The 22,082-nt window shown below is 38.7% G+C and overlaps 1 protein-coding gene across 3 annotated transcripts in view; it reads right to left on the reverse strand.

The window, feature by feature from the left end:
- Nucleotides 1-484: 484 nt before the first annotated feature.
- Nucleotides 485-22,082, reverse strand: part of GKAP1 (G kinase anchoring protein 1) — a gene marked incomplete at both ends in the record, with an annotated part of 60,765 nt that continues 39,167 nt past the window's right edge. For all 3 annotated transcript variants that reach the window (XM_080708461.1, XM_080708459.1, XM_080708460.1), the window contains 5 exons: nt 485-532; nt 5,922-5,999; nt 6,458-6,528; nt 9,166-9,229; nt 15,530-15,631. In XM_080708461.1, the coding sequence (XP_080564587.1) occupies nt 485-532; nt 5,922-5,999; nt 6,458-6,528; nt 9,166-9,229; nt 15,530-15,631 (363 nt within the window). The remainder of the gene's footprint in view (nt 533-5,921; nt 6,000-6,457; nt 6,529-9,165; nt 9,230-15,529; nt 15,632-22,082) is intronic.

The raw sequence follows: 22,082 nt of genomic DNA on the forward strand, positions 1-22,082 counted from the left end.
TGCTATTTTACCCACTTCTACTCTCTATTTCCCTAGGCATTAGCTGAGTATGTCAACCATGTTTCACACATCTTGTATGTGTTGTAAGGTTTAGTGTCCAGAAAGCGCTGAATAAATATTTGCTTAGCTAAAGGAATCCAATTAATTGGCTGAACTATCTATGTAAAATATGTATTTTGACATTGTTTATAAAATTTTAAAAGTCAAACACATTAGTGGAAGAGTAAATTAACTTTATTGACTGATGAAAAACTAAAGTGATAAGAAGTATGGAGAGTAAACAATAAACATTGAGTTCAACTGGAATCCTACATTTCTTCTTTTCACTTTAAGCCAAAAGAACATAAAATTATAAACTGTTAGTGAGCTAGTTGCTTTTAGTTCTTCAACAGAAGCTGCATAGCTTAGCAGTTGCACAGCATTAAATATATACATTTTTGCAAAACCCTGAACATTTTTGTGTTGACTTCAAAGGTTAATGTAATCACCTACAATGGTCTGATTCAGAGTTTCTTTTCCCTTTTCTGCCACCCTGTAAAGAAAAACAAACACACACACACACAAACAAACAACAAATTATTTATGAAACACGGTTTGAGGACCATTTTCATAGTACATAAGACCAAAGGCATTTTTTTTTTAATACTAGGGATGGAACCCAGGTGCATTTTCTACCTCCAAGCGACACGCCGGCCCTATTTTTTATTCTTTTTATTTTGAAACAGGGTCTCAGTGAGTTGCAAAGGGCCTCACTAAGTAGCTGAGGCTATCCGTGAACTGCAATCCTTCTGTCTCAGCCTCCCAAATGCTGGGATTACAAGCGTGCACCACCATGACCGCCCCCAAAGGCATTTGAGGGTGAAAAAAGGAAGCAACTGTTTTCTTGATTTTGTTATAAATGTGAGTGCACATACCAAATTATTATTTTTTTAAAATTTTTTGTGGTACTGAGGGTGGAACCCAGAGGCTTTCTACCTCTAGGCTATACTCCCAGACCTATTTTATATTTTATTTGGGAACAGTGTCTCACTAAGTTGCTGAGAGCCTCACTAAGTAGCTGAGGCTGGTTTTGAACCTGTGCGATCCTCCTGTCTCAGCCTCCCAAGCGTGGGGATTACAAGTATATGCCACCTCGCCTGGCCCAAATTATTTTTTATATATTTTTATAAATGTTTAAGGTAGCTTGTAGAAAACAGTTACAGTATTACTTCCACCCCCCAAAAAAAAACTTACTTTAGAAATATGGAAAGTACAAGGGTATGAATAAGAAAACTAAAATAATCCGTAAGTATATACTCTACTCCTCAATTTAATCACAAATAATGGTTTAATGTATTTACCTATAATCCTATAGCCTACTCTCCTGATTTATCTCTCTAAATATTTTTAAAATTTATTTTCTTGTATTTTTGGTACTAAGGATTGACCCTGGAGACATTCTATCTCCAAGCTGTCCCTCCAGCCCAATTTTAGTTTGGAAACAGGGTCTCACTAGGTTGTTGAGAGCCTTGCTAAGTTGCCAAGGCTGCCTTTGGATTTGTGATCTCAGACTCTCAAGTACTGGGATTACAAGTGTGTGCCACCACATCTGGCTTGAGATCTTTTAAAAATTTTATATTTATTTATTTATTTATTTATTTATTTATTTATTTATTTATTTATGTATGTGGTACTGGGGTTCCTGGAAGCCCTTCTACCTCCGGGCTACACTCCCAGGCCTATTTTTACATTTTTATTTGGAAACAGGGTCTCCTAAGCCAGCGCGCGCGGCTGGCTTCGAACCTGCGCGATCCTCCTGTCTCTGCCTCCCAAGCGCGGGGATTACAAACGTGCACCACCATGCCCGGCAAGGTTCAAAGCCAGCCTTGCTGGCTTAAGAGACCCTGTTTCCAAATAAAAATATAAAAAAAAAATAGGTCTGGGAGTGTAGCCCAGAAGTAGAAGGGCTTCCAGGAACCCCAGTGCCACCAAAAAAACAAAACAAAACAAAACAAAACAAAACAAAAAAAAACCACAAAAACAAAAAACAAAAAAAATTTTTATTTTTAGATAAGTTACTTCTAAGTTGTCAAGGCTCACCTCAAACTTGATTTCCTTTGCCTGGTGTGGTAGCGCACGCTTGTAATCCCCGCACTTGAGAGGCGGAGACAGGAGGATCGTGCAGGTTCGAAGCCAGCCTTGCTGGCTTAAGAGACCCTGTTTCCAAATAAAAATATAAAATAGGTCTGGGAGTGTAGCCCGGAAGTAGAAGGGTTTCCAGGAACCCCACTACCACCCCCCCCCAAAAAAAAACAAAAAAAACCCACCCCAAAACAAAAAAACAAGATCCTTTGGCCTCCCCCCACCCCCTCGGTACTGGGGATGGACCCTAGGGGCATTCTACAGATCCTTTTGAAATATTTTGAAACAGGGTCTCACTGAATTGCAAAGAGCCTCACTAAATAGCTGAGGCTGGCTTCAAACCTGCGCAATCCTTGCCGGGCGGGATGGCGCACGCTTGTAATCCCAGGGCTTGGGAGGCTGAGACAGGAAGATCGCACAGGTTCAAAGCCAGCCTCAGCTACTTAGTGAGGCTTTCAGCAACTTAGTGAGACCCTGTTTCCAAATAAAATATAAAAAAGGTCTGGGAGTATAGCCCAGAGGTAGAAAGCCTCTGGGTTCCACCCCCAGTACCACCAAAAAAACCCCCCAAAACAAAACAAACCTGCGCAATCCTGTCTCAGTCTCCCAAATGCTGGGATTAAAGCGTGCGCCACCACGCCCGGCTTCAAGACTGTCTCTTGAGTAGCTATGATTACAGGCATGCACCATCATGCCTAGCTAGTTTCTCTCACTTTTAAAACATATGGCAATGACACCCAAACTTAGTTAACATCAGAATCATCTATGTAGTAATATTTAAAAAATTCTGATGTTGAGGCATTATCATACACCTGTTTAATTGGATTTAAATTCAAAAAATTTGCCAGGCATGGTAGCACATCCCTATAATCCCTGTACTTGGGAGGCTGAGACAGAAGGATCACAGATTTAAGACCAGCCTCAGTAGCTTAGTAAGGCCATCAACTTGGAGAGACCCTATTTCAAAATAAAATTTAAAAAAATTAAATAGGGCTGTGGGGTTATAGCACAGAGTAGAATGTCCCTGGATTCAATCCCTAATACCATCACCACCAAAAAAAGCAGCTTTCCAGTAATTCTGAGCCAACTCTGGAGAGGGTTTATCTGTGGAAGTACATTTCTCTCTGTGTGTTTTACTGGAGATGAAACCTAGGGGCCTTCAAGCTATATTCCCCTTGCCTCCTCCCACCCCGCCTTTTTTTGTGGTATGGGTATAGAACTCAAGGGCTTTCTAGCTCCAGGCTACACCCCTCGCCCTATTTTAATTTTTATTTGTAAAGAGGGTCTTGCTAAATTGCTGAGGGCCTCACTAAACTGCTGAGGCTGGTGGTGAACCTGTGATCCTCCTGTCTCAGCCTCCCAAGTGCTGGGATTGCAGTTGTGCACCACCACGCCTGGCTGGAAGTACATCTTTTAATATGATGAATCTCGCTGGGCGTGGTGGCGCATGCTTGTAATCCCAGCACTTGGGAGGCTGAGACAGGAGGATCGCACAGGTTTGAAGCCAGCCTCAGCTACTTAGTGAGGCTCTCAGCAACTCAGTGAGACCCTGTTTCCAAATAAAATATTAAATAGGTCTGGAAATATACCCCGGAGGTAGAAATCCTCTGGGTTCCACCCCCAGTACCACAAAAAAAAAAAAAAAAAAAGTGATTAATCTCAGGGCAGATTCACTTCATATGATGGCAGCTTCTCTTAATTTCTTTCACGTTTTACTCCCTTTTGGAGTAAAAAAAAACAAAAAAAATTTCTACATCAACGTTCTAAAAGTAAAGAAAACCAAAAATCGCTCAAGTGTAAGAATGCTATTCTTCATTCCTGAGCACATAAAAGTTCTGTAAAGATTGAATATGAGGAAAAACATGTATAATAACATTTATTTATTTATTTATTTATTTATTATTGCAGTACTGGGAACTGAACCCTGGGGCATTCTACCTCCAGCCCTAATTTTTTTTTTTTAATGCTGAGGATGGAACCCAGGGGCCTTGTACCTCCAAGCTACACCCCCAGCCCCCATTTTTTTTTTTTTTTTTTTTGGTGGTACTGGGGTTCCTGGAAACCCTTCTATCTCTGGGCTACACTCCCAGACCTATTTTTTGGAAGCAGGGTCTCTTAAGCCATCGAGGCTGGCTTCGAACCTGCGTGATCTTTCTGTCTCCGGCTCCCAAGCGCGGGGATTACAAACGTGGGCTACCACGCCTGGCTCCCAGCCCCATTTTTAAAAGATTAAAAAAATTTTTTGGAAACAGGGTCACACTGAGTTGCGAAGGGCCTTGCTAAGTAGCTGAGGCTATCCGTGAACTGTGATCCTCCAGTCTAAGCCACTCCTCCCCCAATCCTTCCCCCAATGCTGGGATTACAAGTGTGCACCACCACACCTGGTTTTGACATGCATTTTAAAAAAAATATTTCCTTGTTGATAGCAGGAAACTCAAAATAAATTTAGAAAGACATTTAAGGTAAAAAAAAATGGTATTCATAAGTACCAATGCTCCAATGAAATTAAAACAAATATAGCAAAGTTTCCGAGGCAAAGGAAACTCTCCTTCCTAGACTGAGTTACTATTTATTTATTTATTTATTTATTTTTGTGGTATTGGGGAGGGAACCCAGAGGCTTTCTACCTCAAGTCTATACTTCCAGACCTATTTTTATACTTTATTTGGAAACAGGGTCTCACTAGGTTGCTGAGAGCCTCACTAAGTAGCTGAGGCTGGCTCTGAACCTGCGCGGTCCTCCTGTCTCAGCCTCCCAAGCGCGGGGATTACAAGCGTGCGCCACCACGCCAGCTTCCTAGACTGAATTACAAAGCTAGGACTAGACAACTTTTATGTTCTCTATACCATAAACAGCTTTTGAGCTTTCTGACTGTGATCCCACATTAATGCACTTTCTGACTTAGACACATACATATGAACATGTAAGTGTTAATGTATATACACATACATTAGAGTGCACACCTTCTAATCTCAGTATTTGGAAGGCTGAGATAAAAGAATCAAAGGTTTGAGGACAGCCTCCGCAACTTAGTGAGACTCTCAGCGACCCCGAAAGACCGTCTCATAAAGAAAAATAAGAGGGTCTGGGGGAGTAGCTTGGAGGTACCCCAGTATCACACAAAATAAAACAAAATAAAAAAGCACTTAATATCATCAATGGATGTTAAAACCTTTGGGTGAAAATAATATTCACACTGCCACTCTCACAGTTACTGCCTCATATATTACTTAATAATTATGAAGGAGCAAATATTTTTACAATGGAGATATCCCTTTACCCAAGCAATTAAACTTATGATATAATGGGACAAATAATATTATGTGTCTTCCTTCAATATAATTCAATGCCATATATGCTGTATCTTCTATGCAGTATTCTTTTTTAGTACTGGGGATTGAACCCAGAGACATTTCACCTCTGAGCTATATCCCAGCTCTGTTTTATTTTTATTTTGAAACAGGGTCTTGCTAGGTTGATGATACTGAGGCTGTCTTTGATCTGGCAATCCTCCTGTCTCTGCCTCCCATGTACTAGGATTACAGGCGTGCATCACTACACCTGGCTTCTTCTATGTAGTTCTAAGGATGTTCCCAAATTACTGTAGTTATTGCTGTACATTCCTATATCTAGAATAACCTCAGCACTTTAAATGTCCATTATATGACCAATAACAAAATTATTAATATATTTGGTCAATAAATTTTGGCCTAAGAATAAAATGCCACATTTATTCTCACATAGTTTCTACTCCAAATTACTGTTTGTGATAAGAACACTTGAAAATGATAAAAGCATACCTGGTATTTGGCTAATTCTGCCTGTAATACTTTCACCTTAGATCTTTCTTGTTCTAATGCAGCATGAAGTGAAGTCACCTGTAATCAAATTTTCAATAAGGAAACTTCTTTTTTGCAAATATACCAGTTCTTAACATTTATCCTCAATGATCAATTTTGATACAAGAGTACCAAAGAAGAAATTCCCCACATAATTTTCATTATTGCTATGTATTAAAGAAAGGACAAGCTCATTGCTGTAAGAAAGAAAAAGGAGATGAAGGAGAGAAAGTCAAGTAGAGGAAAAGGGTAAGTTCTAACTCCATGTTCATAGTCAACTAAATACAAACTTATCTTTCCTCATGATCCAGGAAATACTTATTTTCCTTAATGCATAATAAACAATCATTTATTTGCTATTACACAATAATAAAGTTTAATTTCTATTGCCCTCTTACAGTGTTGATGGGCTACATTTCTGTTTATTCAAGTTTAATAATTTAAGACTAAAGAAAAGCTTAAGAGAAGCAAATTATATGTGTTGCAAAGTTCCTTACCTGTATAGTTAGCTCATTCTTGATACTTTGTGATTCATCAACTTGCAGAAGTATTTCTGCTTTATCTTTCACTGACAAAAAAAGAAAAAATAACATAGTCTTTCTGTCACTCAAATACATTAACAATACTTCAGTGAGCCAAAACTGTAAGAGCAGTACAGTTGAAACAATGATCGCCTCTTTCTCTCTCTCTATATATATAGAGAGAGTGTGTGTATGTGTGTGTGCCAAACCCAAGGACATTCTACTACTTCTGAGCTACTCCTAACCCTATTTTCTTTGTTTCTTTGTTTCTTTCTTTCTCTTTCTTTTTTGGTGGAACTGGGGGTGGAACCCCGGGGCTTTCTACCTCTGGGCTATACTCCCAGACCTATTTTTTATATTTTATTTGGAAACAGGGTCTCACTAAGTAGCTGAGGCTGGCTTTGAACCTGTGCGATCCTCCTGTCTCGGCCTCCCAAGCGTGGGGATTACAAATGTATGCCACCACGCCCAGCTTTTTAATTCTTTATTTTGAAACAGGGTCTCACTAAGTTGAGGAGAGCCTCACAACTTGCTGAGGCTGGCTGTCAACCTGCGATCATCCTGTCGCAGACTCCCAAATACTGAGATTACAAACGTGTGCCACCGTGCCTGGCTAATGAATATATTTCTTGAACCTGCACTAGTAAATTCTGATCATTATTATCACCACAGCAGTTTTTCTTAGAAATTTTTAATGTTCTGTGGTATGTTGTGCATCACAGTGACTTTTTTCTTTTTGCAGTACTGGGGATTAAACCCAGGGGCATTCTACTAAAGAGCTACACTCCCACCCTTTTTAACTTTTCATTTCAAAACAGTCTCACTAAATTACCACATGCTGGCCTTGAACCTGTGATCGCCCTGTTTCAGCCTTCCAAGTACTGAGATTATAGGCATGTACCACCACGTCTAGGTCATTATAATGTTTTGATAACTATTACTTTGTAATATAATTTAAGTTTTAGTTGAACAGTTCTGCTAATACTTCAACATCTGAAAATGCATATGTGAATGTATATGTGTATATATACACAGATGTGTACGTATGTGTATACATATGTGTATATATGTACACACGCACGAAAATACATATGTGTATGTATATATATACACACATGCACACACACATTTTTTTTTTAATACTGGGGACTGATCACAGGGAAATTCTACCTCTGACTTACACTAACCTCGGCCCTTTTCATTTTTTATTCTGAAACAGGGTCTCATTAGATTGCTGAGTCTCCCTAAGTTGCTGGTGCTAGCTTTGAATCTGATTTTTCTTTCTCAGCTTCCCAAGTACTGGGATTACAAGTGTGTGCCACCATGCCCACTTTGGTTTCATAATTTAAGTGCTATAATATACTCACAGGCAGTATATTTGAGACTTAGTTAGCATTTATTAAGAAGCAAAATTATTTACAGTATTTAATTTGCTGATGCAGGCTATTTTCTCAATTATTCATGTCTTAATCGATGTCTCTCTTAGGGTTTATAATTTCTTTTGCATAAATTTCATAATGAAAACAATATAGCTGTGCATGGTGAAACACAGAGACAGTCTCAGCTACTCAGAGGCTGAAGTAAGAAAGATCACAAGGCCAGCCTAGGCAACTTAGGCAGACACTGTTTCAAAATAGAATAAAAGGGCTGGCGACGTAGCTCAGTGGTACAGTGCTTGCCTAGCATGCACAGGGCTCTGCAATTGATCCCCAGTACCACTAAATAAGTATTTCTTTTCTTTTCTTTTTTTGGTGGTACTGGGGATGGAACCCTTCTACCTCTGGGCTACACTCCCAGACCTATTTTTATATTTTTATTTTTGAAAACAGGGTCTCTTAAGCCAGCAAGGCTGGCTTCAAACCTGCGAGATCCTTCTGTCTCCACCTCCCAAGCGTGTGGATTACCAGCGTGTGCCACCAGCTCCGGCTTACTAAATAAGTATTTCATTTTCAGTCATGAATGGAAATTTTTCAGAATCTTCAAGGTGTCAGTAGGTACCTATTCAGGAATGCAGGTGGCTGGGAGGCTTTCATATAACATTGACTTTACTAATCTTATTATCTATAATCAGTTTTTAATTGATTTCCGCTGGTGACCTCTTGTCAAAAGTTTAGAGCAGCAGCAAAAGTATGAAGAGCAGTGGGGTGGGAGAAGAACAAAGGAAGAAAACAAAGAAAACCCAAAGTAATCACAGGATGCTGCCTCCGGTTGTTAAAAGCCAAATCCTAAGGGAATGTTATGATGATTTTCCCTTCCAAGTATAGGCCAACCCAGTCGTAGTGGCACATGCCTGTAATCCCAGTACTTGAGAGGCTTAAAGAGGGGGATGGCAAGTTCACAGCCAGCCCCAGCAGCTTATGGAGGCTCTCCAGAACTTAGTGAGACCGTGTTTCAGTCAGTCAGTCAGTCAGTCAGTCAATCAATCAATCAATCAATCAGGGTTGGGGGTGTAGCTCAGAGGTAGAATCCCCCTAGGTTCAATTCCCAGTATCACAAAAAGAAAGAAAAATAGTATAGTCCAGTAATTTAATTCTGAGTCACTGAATAATATCAATAGCAACTACACAGCTTGCATTGTTCTGGAAAAACTTTTTATTTCGCTGAGTTGATAAATCATGTATCTTAAAATTGTCTGAATATTATTTAAGATAAATTTTAATTCTAAAAACACATAAATCACTTACTTTCACCTTCCTGAAGCATTTTCAATAATTGTGCATTTCTTGCCTTTACTTCTTTATACTTTGCCTAATAGTGAAAGAAAAAAGATTTAATTTTTTAAAAAGTAAACAATATAATTAGTAATTTACTATCAACTTATGGAGCTGAGAATTCTAGGATTGCTCAAAGACATAAATTACTTTTAAAAGAAATTTTATAGGGAAAATATAATTAGAAATGTTTACTATTAAAATAAATCTCCATAGTCAGGCATGGTGGCACACGCTTGTAATCCCCGCGCTTGGGAGGCTGAGACAGGAGGATCGCACAGGTTCGGAGCCAGCCTCAGCTACTTAGTTGAGGCTCCCAGCAACTTAGTGAGACCCTGTTTCCATATAAAGTATAAAATAGGTCTGGGAGTGTAGCCCAGAGGTAGAAAGCCTCTGGGTTCCACCCGCAGTACCACAAAAAAAAAAAAAAAAATCTCCAGGTGGGTGTGGTGATACACATTTATAATCCTAGTACTTGGGAGGCTAAGACAGGAGGATCCCCAGTTCATGGTGAGCCCCGCAACTTTCCAAATAAAAAATAAAAAAAATACTTGGGAGGCTGAGACTGGGGGATCACAGGTTCACGGCCAGCCTTAGCTACTTAGTGAGGCTCTCAGCAACTTAGTGATACCCTATCTTAAAATAAAGAATAAAAAATAGGGTTGGGGAGATAGCTCAGAGGTAAATGTTCCTGGGTTCAACCAGCAGCACCAAAAATAAATAGACAATCAAACCTCCAATATAATAATAAATATTAATATTCTAGGTGATCAAAAATTAGAGAGATAAAAATACGTCAGGGTAATACTAAATTTTCCTGAAGATCCTTTCTCTTTTCTTCCCCAAATAAAACCCTTACACAATTCAAAAAAACAAAAGAAAAATGATTAAGAGTTCTATACCAGTACTGTTCAGCAATATACTAGAACTTTCTCTATTTTTATATATATGTCACTGCTCAGTATGGTGCTACCAAATACTCAAAACATGGCTAGTATAATTGAGAAAGTGATATTTTAATTTTATTTAACCATAATTAAACTTGGAGACATTGTACTGATTAATGAATTTTATAATACAGTTTTAAATCTTCTCAGTTAAGGTTTAACTAATCTCTTATTTTGTTGACTAAATCATTATTGTCATAGTTATTTTTTGCTTACATAAAATAGCAATTTACTGAAATATCTTTTGACTTTCTTGAATTTTGTTTTCCAAATGGTTTAAGGAGCTTCTTCTTAAACTACATAAATGATACGATTATACATTTATGAACAAGAGGAACTGCGTTCCCACATTACCATTGATATTCTAGGTGATTTTCTGCCGACACTACCCTTATTCAACAAATTTTATGACACTCTTTTTTTCTATATATTTTTTTCCAGTACTGCAGATTGAACCCAGGGGCATTCTACCTCTGAGCTATACCCCTATCCCTATTTTTAACTCTTTATTTGTTTGTTTTCAAGTCTGGGGGTGGAACCCAGGGGCATTCAACCTCCAAGCTACACCCCCTGCCCCTATTTTTTTTATTCTTTATTTGAAACCAGGTCTTACTGGGTTGCAGAGGGCCTCACTAAGTAGCTGAGGCTGTCCGCAAACCACGATCCTCTGGTCTCAGCCTCCCAAATGCTGGGATTACAAGCATGTGCCACTACGCCCAGCTTAACTCTTTATTTTGAAACAGGGTCTCACTAAGTTGCTGAGAGCCTCACTAAGTAGCTGAGACTGGCAGTGAACCTGAGGTCCTCCTGTCTCAGCCTTCCAAGTACTGGGATTACAAGCATATGCCAACATGCCTGGCTTATTTTTTTATTCTTTATTTTGAAACAGGGTCTCACTAAGTTACAGAGGGCCTAAAAAGCTGAGGCTGGCCGCAAACCTGTAGTCCTCTTGTCTCAGCCTCCCAAGTAGTGGGATTGCAAATGTGTGGCACCACGCCCAGCCAGTAACTCTTTTAATCACTGGTAGTTAATCAATTAACACATTAGAAAAACAAATATTTAATATATCCTAGAAATATAAAAACCTAAAGAAAACATCAGTATAAGAATTTATTTCTTTCCTTACATGTACACAGATATGCACAGAAGTAACCAGATTCAAATCTTCATTCTGTTTTGTAGTACAGGGGTTAGAACCCAGGTCCTTGCACATACTAGGCAAGTGCTCTAACACCAAACTATACCCTTGGCTCTCCAAAGAAATTTTTTTAACAAAATTAAATTTATTTTAATTTAACTCCTATACAAATGGCTTTTACTAAATTGTGCTCTGTCCATTAAATTGCTGACAAATCAGTAATGTTTACTGAGTAATATTGCTGTCAATGCAGTAGACCAAAGCACTAATCATTAATATAAAGGTAGTAGGACTTCTGAGCTTAGGGAAACATAAATACATATGGGGGGGGGAACAAGACACATTCAACTTCAGATTATATTAACTATAAATATAGAAATACTATGAATACATAACTTTTTCTTATAGTACTAGGGATTGAACCCAGGGACATTTTACATCTAAGATACACCCCCATCCCTATTTTAGTTTTTATTTGGAAATAAGTTCTTGCTAGATTGCTGAGGCTGTCTTTTAACCTGCAATCCTCCTGCCTCAGCCTCCCAAGAACTGGGATTACAGGCATGGGCCACCAAATCTGGCTTGAATATTGAACTTTACTATTGTAAAATTCCTATTCACAGGACTTCAGTCTAAGTTGGTATCTCATCAAACTCTTATTTCTAGCTCAAAAATTTCCCCCAAGGTCCTAGTCAGTATACAAAGAGGTATCTGTTCAAGGGTCTTAACATTAGCTCTTAATGAAAAAATTCCAACTGTTAAAACTTAATTGAAAATTCCCCAAAGTACTTATAAAAAATTGCAGACACGGTTTTGCATATAAAACCCTAAATAAAATTTTCTATAAAAACATAAATGTGCTGGGCGTGGTGGCGCATGCCTGTAATCCCTGCACTTGGGAGGCGGAGACAGGAGAATCGCGCAGGTTTGAAGCCAGCCTCGGAGGCTTAAGAGACCCTTTCTCCAAATTAAAAAAATATAAAAAAAATAGGTCTGGGAGTGTAGCCTGGAGGTAGAAGGGTTTCCAGGAACCCCAGTACCACCAAAAAAAAAAAAACCCAAAAAATAAACCAAAAAACATAAATGTATAAAATACTAAGTTTACAAAAAAGAGTGCATATATAATATTAGAAGTCTTTCCTTGTATTTCTAAATGTATAAGAGTATTTTAAATTGATGAGTTAAATGTGCATATGGCATGATCCTACTGTGTCCAACTGTATCCTGAATATATATATAAGCTCACATGTAACATACACACTTCAAATTCAGCATATTCACAATAGAATCTATTCCTCTCCATTCATCAAACTAGTTAAAAACTGTGCCCTATTTATTTATTTTTACTTTTTTGCAGTACTGGGGATGGAACGCAGGGTCATTCTACCTTCGAGCTACACCCCCAGCACTATTTTTTATTCTTTATTTTGAAACAAGTTCTCACTGAGTTGCAGAGGGCCTAACTAAGTAGCTGAGGCTGGCTGCAAACCTTGATCCTCCTGTCTCTGCCTCCCAAATGCTGGGATTACAAGTGTGCACCACCATTCCCAGCTAAAACTGCGCGCGCGCGCTCTCTCTCTCGTGTGTGTGTCTCTGTCTGTCTGTCTGTCTGTCTGTCTCTCTCTCTCTTTCTTTCTTTTTTTTTTTTTTGGTGGTACTAGGGTTCCTGGAAGCCCTTCTACCTCTGGGCTACACTCCCAGACCTATTTTTATACTTTTTAATTTGGAAACAGGGTCTCTTAAGCCAGTGCGGCTGGCTTCGAACCTGCGCGATCCTCCTGTTTCCGCCTCCCAAGTGCGGGGATTACAAGCGTGCGCCACCACGCCCGGCAAACTGTGCTCTCTCAACACTCAACGTTTACTCATGGCTTTACCAGCCACTCTTCTCATCAGGACGTTACTCCTTGCATTATCCTCTCACAAGATGATGCTCACTGTACTTTAAAGACTTTCACTGCCCTCTTGTGTAACACCCAATGCCTTCCAATTCGGACCCCAACATGACCTTCTACTAAGAGCTAACTTAGAGTTACCTTGTACTTCTCTAACTAAGTGCTACCATATACTCTCTGCACTACAAGCCTTTGTACACACTGTGCTCCCTGTTTGGAAAAATCATCTTTTCTGTGAAATCCTCACCAATTTTCAATGGCAGTAACTCTCTTCATCCTTTCTGTGTACACTCTGTCAAATCTCCATTATAATTCCTACCATGTACTACAATTATTTACATGCTTATATTCCCTTTCATTCGTCTTTGTATCCCCATGCCTACTGCAACAAAAGCAAACAAAAGTAAAAATAAAAATAAGCTAAGGAAGGGAGGTATATACACAGTCAGAAAGGGCTTTTTCTTTCTTTTTTTTTTTTTACAGTCAGAAATGATTTTTAAAGAAATGATCTTTAAAGGCAAAAGTAGGGGAGGAAGGGCAAGGTAAAAATCATAAGGGCTAGATTTTCTTTTTTCTTTTCACTATTACATATGCAAGGTCCAAAAAAGGACATAGTACAATACAGGTACTCAATTAAAAAATCACTGAGTGAATTACTATTAGTTGAAAAATAGTGATACTTGAGCCGGGTATGGTGGTGCATGCCAGTAATGCCAGTACTTGGGAGGCTGAAACAGGAAGATTGCAGGTTCACGGCCAGCCTAAGCAACTTAGTGAGATTCTCAGCAACCTAGCAAGACCTTATTTCAAAACAAACAAACAAAAATAAATAAATAAATAAATAAAGCCAGCATAGTAGCTCATGCTTGTAATCCCAGTATTTGGGAGGCTGAAACAGGAGGACTGCAGGTTTGCAGCCAGTCTCAGCAACTTAGTGAGGTCCTCTGTAACTTAGTGAGACCCAAAATAAAAAAGAATAAAATCGGTCTGAGGGTGTAGCTCAGAGGTACAATGCCCCTGGGCTCAGTTCCTAGGATCACACACATACACACACAAAAAGATTTGGAGGGTGTACCTTAGAGGCAGAATGCCCCTGGGTTCAATCTACACTACCTCCCTCAAAAAAACCAAAAAACAAACAAAAGTGATATTTGAAATGAACAAATAATATTTTAAGCCCTAACGGATGAAATAACAGAGTAATACATATAATTTATGTTTAAAAATAAACATTCGTGGCCAGGTGTGGTCATACATGCCTGTAAATACTAATACTTGGGAAGCTGAGATAGAATCACAGGTTTGAGGCTGGCCATAGCAATTTAGTGAGACCTGTTTTAAAATAAATAAAAAAGGGCTGAGGATGTAGCTCAGAAGTAGAATGCCCCTAAGTGCAATCTCCAGCATAACTAAAGTACATAAATAAACATATGAATAACAAGTGTGAGGGACATTTGGAGAAATCAGAACCTGTGCACGCTGATGGGAATGTAAAATGGTACAGTTGCTTTGAAAGAGTTTGATGGTTCCTCCAAGAGTTAAACAGCATTACCCAGTAATGATCCATCAATCTCACCCTTAGTATATACTCCAAAGAACTGAAAGCAGGGACTCAGAAACTGGTCTACTAAATTAACAAAATATAGCATATAATTAAAATGGAATATTATTTAGCTATAAAGGAATAAAATTCATGTCATAATAGGACAAATATTTTATGATTTTACCTATTTGAGCTACCCAGAATGGGGAAATTCATAGAGATTAGAGGTTATGAGGAGCTATGAGGAGCTGAGGGGAATGAGAATGAAGAGATTTTTATTTTTGGTGGTCCTGGGGGTGGAACCCAGGGGCTTTCCTACCTCTGGGCCATCCTTCCAGACCTATTTTATATTTTATTTGAAAACAGGGTCTCACTAAGTTGCTGAGAGCCTCACCAAGTAGCAGAGGCTGGCTTTGAACCTGTGCTATCCTCCTTTCTCGGCCTCCCAAGTGCTGGGATTACAAGCATGTGCCACCACACCAGGCTGGGGAGATGTTTAATGGGTAGAGTTTGTGTTTGGGATGATGAAAAAGTTCTGGAAATAAATAATGGTTATGGTTACACAATACTGAGAAGATACTTTGTTTCACTTCAAATGGCTATGCTATGTATTATGATATGTATTATTTTACAACAATAAAAATTATATATAAAAATTATATTACCATTCAAACTTTAAATCATTAACCAGAGTTTTGAAAATTGAAATAGCAGAATGACTACTGCTATCAACTGAATATCAAACATATTTACATATAAAAAAGGAAAACATGCAAATTTATACAGTTATCTTTTATTAGAGCAAGTGGACACAAACCTCCCACTGAGTGATCACACTTTTCAGCTTCTGAATTTCAGCATCTTTCCTTTCTAGTTCCAACTTTAGTCTTTCAATTCTTCCATCTTTCAGAACCACTTCCTAAAAAAAAGAAAAAAATACTATTTTAGGACAAGGATTGTCCTATAAATCTTATTTTACAATAGTCCTTTGTGAAAAATTTAAAAGAAACAATATCCTGATTTGTTTTGAGACAGCGTCTCATGGTATCAACCAGGCTAGTCTTGAACTCCTGAACTCAAGAGATCCTCCTGCCTCAGCTTCGCAGGAGCTGAGACTGCAGGCACACACCACCAGGCCCAGTTAAAAAGTCCTGATTTTCATCATTTTTCCTTAGGCAACCATAAACTATTGACTACATTTCCACTTTGATTCAATTTTATGATCCTAATTATATACAGTACAAGCAAATAAGATTTTTATGGTTAATCTCAAACTACAAACATATATAGGAAAATATCAGGACTCTGAAGCCAACCAGCCAACCTTCCTTCCTTCCTCTCTCTTTTCTTTTTCCTTCCTTCCTTCCTTCCTTCTTTCTTATTTTCTTTCTTTCGTGTGGTACTGGGATGGAACCCAGGGGCTTTCTACCTCCAGGATACACCATAGACATATTTTAATTTGAAACAGGGTCTCACTAGGTTACTGACAGCCCACTACATTGCTGAGGCTGGCTTTAAACCTGAGATCCTCTTGTCTCAACCTCCTAAGTACTGGAATACAGGCATGCGCCACCAACATTCTGTTTTAATTAAACTGGCTTATCCTTAATTGCCCTCTACTTTATTCAAGGCATTCTACTTTCTTATTCCTCACCTTTGTCTGTCCAATTCCTTCTGTCCTTAACTTCCCAACTCACATGCTATTTTCTTTCTTTTTTGTGGTACTGGGGTTTGAACCCAGGGCATTCTATCTCCGAGCTATATCCCCAACTCATTTTATTTTTTATTTTGAAAGAGGGTCTTACTAAGTTGTTGAGGCTGAGAGCAAACCTGTGATCCTCCTGTCTCAGCCTCCTAAGTACTGGGAATATTAGCATGTACTACCACGCCTGGCTCTTTTTACTACTCCACAACATCAGTTTGGCTTTATTATAGCATTAATGTCACTTTAGCATTCAATTAAATTTATATACCCAACTTTGTTTCAACGAAGGTTGTAAGGCACCTACGTATTTGTGGAACTATATTATCATCTTCCCTTTGCTCCAAAAATGGATCTGACAGGGCCTGACAAAATAAGAAGCTATGAACTACCAAAGAAGAAAATCATAATCAGTGAAAAAGGAAAAGACAAAAATATGTAACCATAAATGTTAACATGATTGCTTGGACTGTACATAAATTTTGGCGGTTAAGATAAAACAGGAAAAACATTAAATTTAGTTCAGCACCATAAAATTAGGACCTAAGGCAGGCAAGTATTTTCTACCAGTATGCTGAAAATAGATTTTCATATGGAACAGTACATTTATAAGTCCATTTATTGCTGCACTGGAGTAAAAAGCTCTTAAGGCATCATAAAAGCAATATACAGTAGTCCCACAGCCAACATCATAATGAATGGGGAAGAACTATGAGAGCTCCCCTTAAAAAGAGGAACAAGACAAGGATGTCCACTATCACCAACTCCTTTTCTTTTTTCTTTTTTTCCTTTTTTTGGTGGTACTGGGGTTCCTGGAAACCCTTCTACCTCCGGGCTATACTCCCAGACCTATTTTATACTTTTTATTTGGAAACAGGGTCTCTTAAGCCAACATGGCTGGCTTCGAACCTGTGTGATCCTCCTGTCTCCGCCTCCCAAGTGCGGGGATTACAAACGTGCGCCACCACGCCCAGCGTCTCACCACTCCTTTTCAATAGAGTAATTGAGACTCTAGCTAGAGCAATATGGCAAGAAAAGGAAATTTAAAAAGTACAAATAAGGCCGGGCATGGTGGCGCAAGCTTGTAATTCCCAGAGCTTGGGAGGCTAAGAGAAGAGGATTGTACAGATTTGAAGTGCCTCAGCTACTTAATGAGGCTCTCAGCAACTTAGTGAGACCCTGTTTCAGAATAAAGAATAAAAAATAGGGCAGGGTGTAGCTTAGAGGTCAAATGCTCCTGGGTTCTATCCCCAGACCTGCAAAAATAAATAGATAGACAATAAAAAAAGTACAAATAGGAAAAGAAGTATTGAAACTATATTTGCAGATGACATGATATTATATGTAGAAGACCCAACAAACTCAACCAAAAGGTTTTTAAAACTGATTAACAAATTCAGCTAAGTGTCTGGATAAAAAATAAATCTTAAAAAAAATCAGAAGCTTTTCTGTATGCGCCAACCATAAATCCACTGAAAAAGATTTTGATAAAACATTTACACTCACAATATCCCCTCTAAACAATTAAATACTTAGAAATAAACCTAACCAAGGAGGTAAACAAATCTCTATAAGGATATTATAAAACACTAAAAAAAGAAAATGAAGATCTCAGAAGATGAAAGGACCTCCCATGTTCTTGTTTAAGCACAATAAATATCAAAATGGCCATTCTTCCAAAAGTGATCTTTACTAATTCAGTGTAATATCCATTATATTACCAAAGTCATTCTTAAGGACATAGAAAATCAGTCATTAAATTAATTAATTTGGAACAACAAAAAAACCCCAGAACAGTTAAAGCAGTTCTCAGCAACTATGAAGGGGGCATCACAACACCTGACTTCAAACTACACTGTAAAGCCATAGTAAGATGGGCATGGTGGCACACGTTTGTAATCCCAGGACTTGGGAGGCTGAGATAGGAGAATCACAGATTTGAAGCCAGCCTCAGCTACTTAGTGAGATACTGTTTCCAAATAAAATATAAAATAGATCTGGGAATGTTGCCCGAAGGTAGAAAGCCCCTGGGTTCCATCTCCAGTAACACACACACACACACACACACACACACACACACCCTTTAAAGCCATTGTAATAAAAAAAAACAAGTATGGTATTGGCACAAAAGCAGAGACACAGACCAATGGAGCAGAACAGAAGATTCAGAAACAAATCTACACTCTTATATTCAATTAATTTTTTTTTGTGTGTGTGATACCGGGGGGTGGAACCGAGGGACTACCTCTGGGCTATCCTCCCAGACCTATTTTGTATTTTATTTGGAAACAGGGTCTTACTAAGTTGCTGAGAGCCTCACTAAGTAGCTGAGGCTGGCTTTGAACCTGCGCGATCCTCTTGTCTCAGCCTCCCAAGTGCGGGGATTACGAGTGTGCACCACCATGCCCGGCTACATTCAATTGATTTTTGATAAAGGGACCAAAAATAGACACCAGAAAAAAAAAATAGCCTCTTCAACAAATGATGTTGGCAAAACTGGTTATCTTATATGCAAAAAAAAAAAAAAAAAAGGAGATAAACCCCACTTTCTCTGCACAAGAGTCAATTCAAAATGGATCAAAGATGTGGAAATTAGAGTCAATTCAAAATGGATCAAACACCTGAAAATTAGACCGGAGACCTTCCAGATGCTTGAAGAGAACATAGGTCCAACAGTGCAGCACATAAGCATGGGTAAAAATTTCCTCAACAAGACCCCAAAGGTGCAAGGAATTAAAATGAGAATCAATACATGGGATTGCATTAAAATGAGAAGTTTCTATACAGCAAAGGAAACTACCTAAAACCTCAACAGAGAGCAGACAGACTTGGAGATTTCTGCCAGCTATTCCTCTAATAAAGGACTAATATCTAGAGTATACAGAGAACTCAAGAAATTCACCAGCAAAAAACCAAATAATCCAATCAAAAAATGGACAACTGAACTAAATAGGCACTTCACAAAAGAAGAAATACATAAGACAAATAAATGTATGAAAAAATGTTCAATATCATTAACGATAAGAGAGATAAAAATCAAAACTACCCTGAGGGCCAGGCGTGGTGGAATAGTCTTATAATCCTAGTACTTGGGAGGCTGAGACACGAAGATCCAGGTTGGTGGCCAGTTTCAGCTACTTAGTGAGGTCCTCTGCAAGTCAGTGAGGATTTATTTCAAAATAAAGAGTAAAAAATAGGGCTACGGGTGTAGCTAAGAGGTAGAATGATCCTGGGTTCAATCCTCAGTACCGCAAAAAAAAAAAAAAAAAAAAGAATTAAAATGTAGGGCTGGGGTATAGCTCAGAGTAGAATGTTTCTGTAGTACTGCAAAAATAGATACATACATACATACATACATACATACATACTACCCTGAGATTTCACCTAACCTGAACTAGAATGGCAATCATTAAAAACACAAACAACAAATGCTGGAGGATATGGAGAAGTAGAAACTCTAATACATTGTTGGTGGGATTTCAAACTAGTACAACCACTTTGGAAAATAGCGTGGAGGATCCTCAGAAGAATGGGAATTAATACACCACACGACCCACCACTGTATATCTACCCAAAAGAATGGAAACCAAACTACCAGACTAATGCATGCTATCTATGTTTATAGCAGCACAATTCACAATTGCCAAACTATGAAACCAGCTGAGATGTACATCAACAGATGAACAGATTATAAAGTTATGGGATATGTACACAGTGGAATTTTATTCAGCCATAAAGAAGAACAAAATTATTTTCAGGGAAATGGATGGACCTGGAAAAAAATATGCTAAGTGAGATTAGTCAGTCACAAAAAGTGAAGTAAAAGTCAGATGTTCTCCCATTATAACATGCAGAAACTAGGGAGAAAACAGGACTCTGGACAGAGAAGAAACCTTAAGAAGGTGACCTGAGGGGATGGGAGTGGGGAAGAGGGAAACACCTCAATGAACATGATGTACACATACAAACTTATCAATCACTATGCTGAGCATGGAAGGAGAGAAGGGCAGGAAACAGGGCGGGAACTGTGGGAGGGTCTGAATGAGTGCTGTGTGTATGTCTGCCTCTACCACCCTGAACTTCCAAGATGTATGATTACAATGCACCAATAAAATAAAATAAAATAAAATAAAATAAAATAAAATAAAGTAAAAAAAAGTTCTTAAGGGTCTGACTTCTCTTGTGTCACATACACCACCACACCAAGTAGGTGTTTTAATTTGTTGAACAATTTTTTCAGATCTTCTTAGTAAACACAGAGATAATGTCCATTGAAGAGAGTAAGAGAATGTGAAACAGGCTTTTAGAATTTAGAATAGCTACAGTAGAAATGGTCAAAGTCAGAAAAATTCAAAGGACTGTTAAGGAGACATGGGGATATGGCAAAAATTCCACGGCACTGATTATCTGATGAGAACATTAGCACTATATTAAAAAACATTCTCTAGCATACCTGTTGTTTAGGAATTACAACAGGTAATTACATTAAAAGAGAGGAGACAACACAGTGAGAGCTAATGTTGCACAATGGCAAACTTTCTGCAAAGGGCCCAGCGGCAAATAGTTCAGGATTTGTGAGTTATATAGTCTGTCAAATATTCTTTTTTATTTTATTTAATTTTTGCGGTACTGGGGATGGAACTCAGGAGCATTCTACCTCCGAGCTACACTCCCAGCCCTATTTTTTATTCTTTATTTTGAAACAGGGTCTCACTGAGTTGCAAAAGACCCAAGTAGTAGCTGCGGCTGTCTGCAAACCGTGATCCTCCCAAATGCTGGGATTACAAGCGTGGGCCACCACGCCCAGCTCTCTTTTTTAAAAAAAAACATGAATACCATTCTTGGATCATGGGCCTTAAAAAACAGAATGCTGACCAGATTTGACTCATGCTTACCCTGTTATAAGCAGGATATAGGATTCAGATTTCTAGGTTTTATAGAAAAAATCTTTACAATCTAAATCAAATCTATTTATTTAATCATATCATGCCATACTCATTTAACCCTATACTTTTCTTTTTTGTGGTGCTGGAGATTGAGCCCAGGGGCATTCTACCTCTGACCTATACCCCCAGCCCAATTTTTTTAATCTTTCTTTCCTTATTTATTTATATTTTGGTGGTAATGGGTGGGGTTCCTGGAAACCCTTCTACCTCCAGGCTACAGTCCCAGACTTTTTTTATTTGGAAACAGGGTCTCTTAAGCCATCACGGCTGGCTTCGAACCTGCACGATCCTCCTGTCTCTGCCTCCCAAGTGTGGGGATTACAAGTATGCGCCACCAACGCTCAGCATTCTTTCTTTCTTTCTTTCTTTCTTTCTTTCTTTCTTTCTTTCCTTCCTTCCTTCCTTCCTTCCTTCCTTTCTTTCTTTCTTTCTTTCTTTCTTTCTTTCTTTCTTTCTTTTTTTTGGTGGTACTGGGGTTCCTGGAAGCCCTTCTACCTCCGGGCTACACTCCCAGACCTATTTTTACATTTTCATTTGGAAACAGGGTCTCCTAAGCCAGCGTGCGCGGCTGGCTTCGAACCTGCGCGATCCTCCTGTCTCCGCCTCCCAAGCGCGGGGATTACAAGCATGCGCCACCACGCCCGGCCTTTATTTATTTTTGAAACCGGGTCTCACTAAGCTGCAGAGGGCCTCACTATGTAGCTGAGGCTGGCCGTGAAGCG

The sequence above is a fragment of the Muscardinus avellanarius genome (genome assembly GCF_963383645.1).
Source record: "Muscardinus avellanarius genome assembly, chromosome: 13".
Classification (NCBI taxonomy): Eukaryota; Metazoa; Chordata; class Mammalia; order Rodentia; family Gliridae; genus Muscardinus; species Muscardinus avellanarius.